The 2,508-nt window shown below is 43.5% G+C and overlaps 1 protein-coding gene across 3 annotated transcripts in view; it reads left to right on the forward strand.

Annotated features, from left to right (window-relative positions):
* The window catches only part of rab28 (RAB28, member RAS oncogene family), a 29,277-nt gene that overhangs the window by 22,600 nt on the left and 4,169 nt on the right, over positions 1–2,508 (forward strand). For all 3 annotated transcript variants that reach the window (XM_032527938.1, XM_032527940.1, XM_032527939.1), the window contains 2 exons: positions 980–1,083; positions 1,182–1,259. In XM_032527938.1, coding sequence (XP_032383829.1) covers positions 980–1,083; positions 1,182–1,259 — 182 coding nt within the window. The remainder of the gene's footprint in view (positions 1–979; positions 1,084–1,181; positions 1,260–2,508) is intronic.

Consider the following 2,508-nt stretch of genomic DNA (forward strand, 5'->3'; position numbering starts at 1 on the left):
CACACACACACACACACACACACACACACACACACACACACACTAAGGGGCATGAGAACAGGGTAAATCCTTGACAACTTCAATGAAACCTTACACAAAGAGTAAAACTCGGGGGGACGAGAGAAATGCAACACCGTACAGTAGCCTGACCTCCTCCAGCTACCATAGACTTGTATGCACCAGATACCGGGCGTGGCTGCCTTTCCGCACAAAGCCAGAAATAAAGAGCGAAGATATTGCTTTCAGCAGCAAGACCCCCAGGTGACCTTCCTCATTGACCCCAGCATAACCCCAAAGTGAGGAAGGAGAGAAGCAAAGCGCATGGTATCACTGCACAGGACTCAAATGCACATCACAATAGCTAAAAAAGAAGATACTGTCATTGTGTGCTCACAGTAAATCAGCACAAAGGTGACAGTCCTAGTTCTTGAGCCTGCGTGCCCACCTGAAAGGCCGGCACACTCATAAGTCAAACTGTTTTCTCCATCTACGCTCTCATTGTGAGTGTAGCCGGAAGACTTGGGTCATCCACGTATTTTTTCTTAAGCATTTCTCCACAGCTGGGCTGGTTTGTCTGTTTCGGGTCAAATAGAGGTTCATTGCTTCGGGGTCCAACTGTACTAGACTTACACTGAGGAATGTGTCACATCAAGCTTCAGTACCGGCTGGGATTGGACGCTCAAGGCTACTGAATTGACCATTTCCACTGTCAAACCCCCTGAAATGACTCCTTCCATAAATTAAACAAATAAAACTAGCAGCTGGGCTTGAAAGCAACATAACAATTGAATTATGCTTTGTTTTCACGTGCCTGTTCTTTTTACACTAGGCAGATCCACCTCCCATCTTAACTTAAGTGTAAACAGTTATCTTTACTGTTCATTGTCAGATTTGTGACAGTTAACCCTATACAACCACTATAAATATCTTTCCATATTTTGTAAGTTTTCTCACTCGTCACGCTGTGTTTTATCCACAGTCGACATGGAGCACCTGAGGACAGTGAAGGCGGACAAACACCAGCGTTTCTGCCAAGAAAACAGCCTCATCAGTCAGTTTGTATCGGCCAAGACGGGGGACTCGGTTAGCACCAGCTCATTCAATAAGTCACAATAAAAATGTACAGACTGACTTTTATAACATTTAACTTGTCTTATTTGTCATGTTATCTTTTTCTCCAGGTGTACCTTTGTTTCCAGAGAGTGGCAGCTGAGATTCTTGGTGTAAAACTAAACAAAGCAGAAATCGAGCAGTCCCAGGTGAGCCATAATGCTATCAAGGTCTTTCTCTCAAATCTCACCAAAAATTCTATGCAACTACCTCTTAAGCTACATTTAAAATTGCTTATTTGCTCCTAACTAGGATAGAAAGTGTACACATTTGTGGCCAGTTTAGCTCAGTTGGTAGAGCAGGCACACATATGTTGAGGTTTACTCCAGCGGCAAGTTTGACTCTGACCTGCGGCCCTTTGCTGCATGTCATTTCTCCTCTCTCTCCTCTTTTGTGTCTTCATCTGACCTGTGAAAATATAAAATGTAAAAAAAAAGAAAGTGTACACTTTTTTTTCTCTTCTTTGCACTTAACCAGTAGCTGTTTAGAGATCAATTTGTTGTTAAATGTATAATTGATTGGTAAAAGAGTGAAAGTAGCTAGGGATTTTTGTTCGGGTTCCTCTCTCCAAACATTATGTGTAATGTTATGCCTGAAGTTAAGGGAGGTCACAGAGAGTGTGTTAGTTCAATGGAGGTTAGCACACACTGTAAAGGACCTTTTGTTGTGTAAACAAGAGTTTGTTACGTCTGCCTCCTGTGATGGTCTACCTGCCACTGACACTGGCCATCTGTAAATAGACCCACATTGACCACATTAATGCGTGAAGTCAGAGGTTAAAGGTAGGCCATTGTAGGGGTGAGGAGGTTAGGATTGGTTTTCTGATTTATTTGGTTTATCTCCCACTGTTTTGGGCTAAAATTCAGTCTCAGCCTACCAGCCAGACCAATGATGGCAGCTGTAGGATTTACAAGGTCACCTCCCCCAGAAGCATTAATCCTAGGTCTGATATGACCAGTTGGAGCCACACTGGCTGGGTAGTAGGCAATGAGCCTGGGGGCTACAGAGAGGTCAGGACCCCCAGAGAAGAGAGAGCATGTAAGGGAAGAACTGCACAAATTCTCAAGGCCCTCTCCCATCACCAACACGGCTGCTGACTAACTGAAAATGACCATTGGCTAATGGAGCTGTCCATCTACGTTCTTCCTCCTCCTCTCCCTTGATTGCTCTGTCAGTAAAGCAAAGTGCTTTAATCCAGGCTAATCAAGCAGGGTGAGTGGCTGGACCCAATTTGTTCTTCATGAAAAAGCTAGTTGACAGACACGTGTAATTGCATCCATTTGTTCCATAAAGTAAAACATTTTTTGCCTTTTTTTTTTAATTTAAATAGTGTTTCTAAGATTCAAGTGTGTGTGTGTGTGTGTGTGTGTGTGTGTGTGTGTGTGTGTGTGTGTGTGT

This window comes from Etheostoma spectabile, chromosome 10, assembly GCF_008692095.1.
Source record: "Etheostoma spectabile isolate EspeVRDwgs_2016 chromosome 10, UIUC_Espe_1.0, whole genome shotgun sequence".
Lineage (NCBI taxonomy): Eukaryota > Metazoa > Chordata > Actinopteri > Perciformes > Percidae > Etheostoma > Etheostoma spectabile.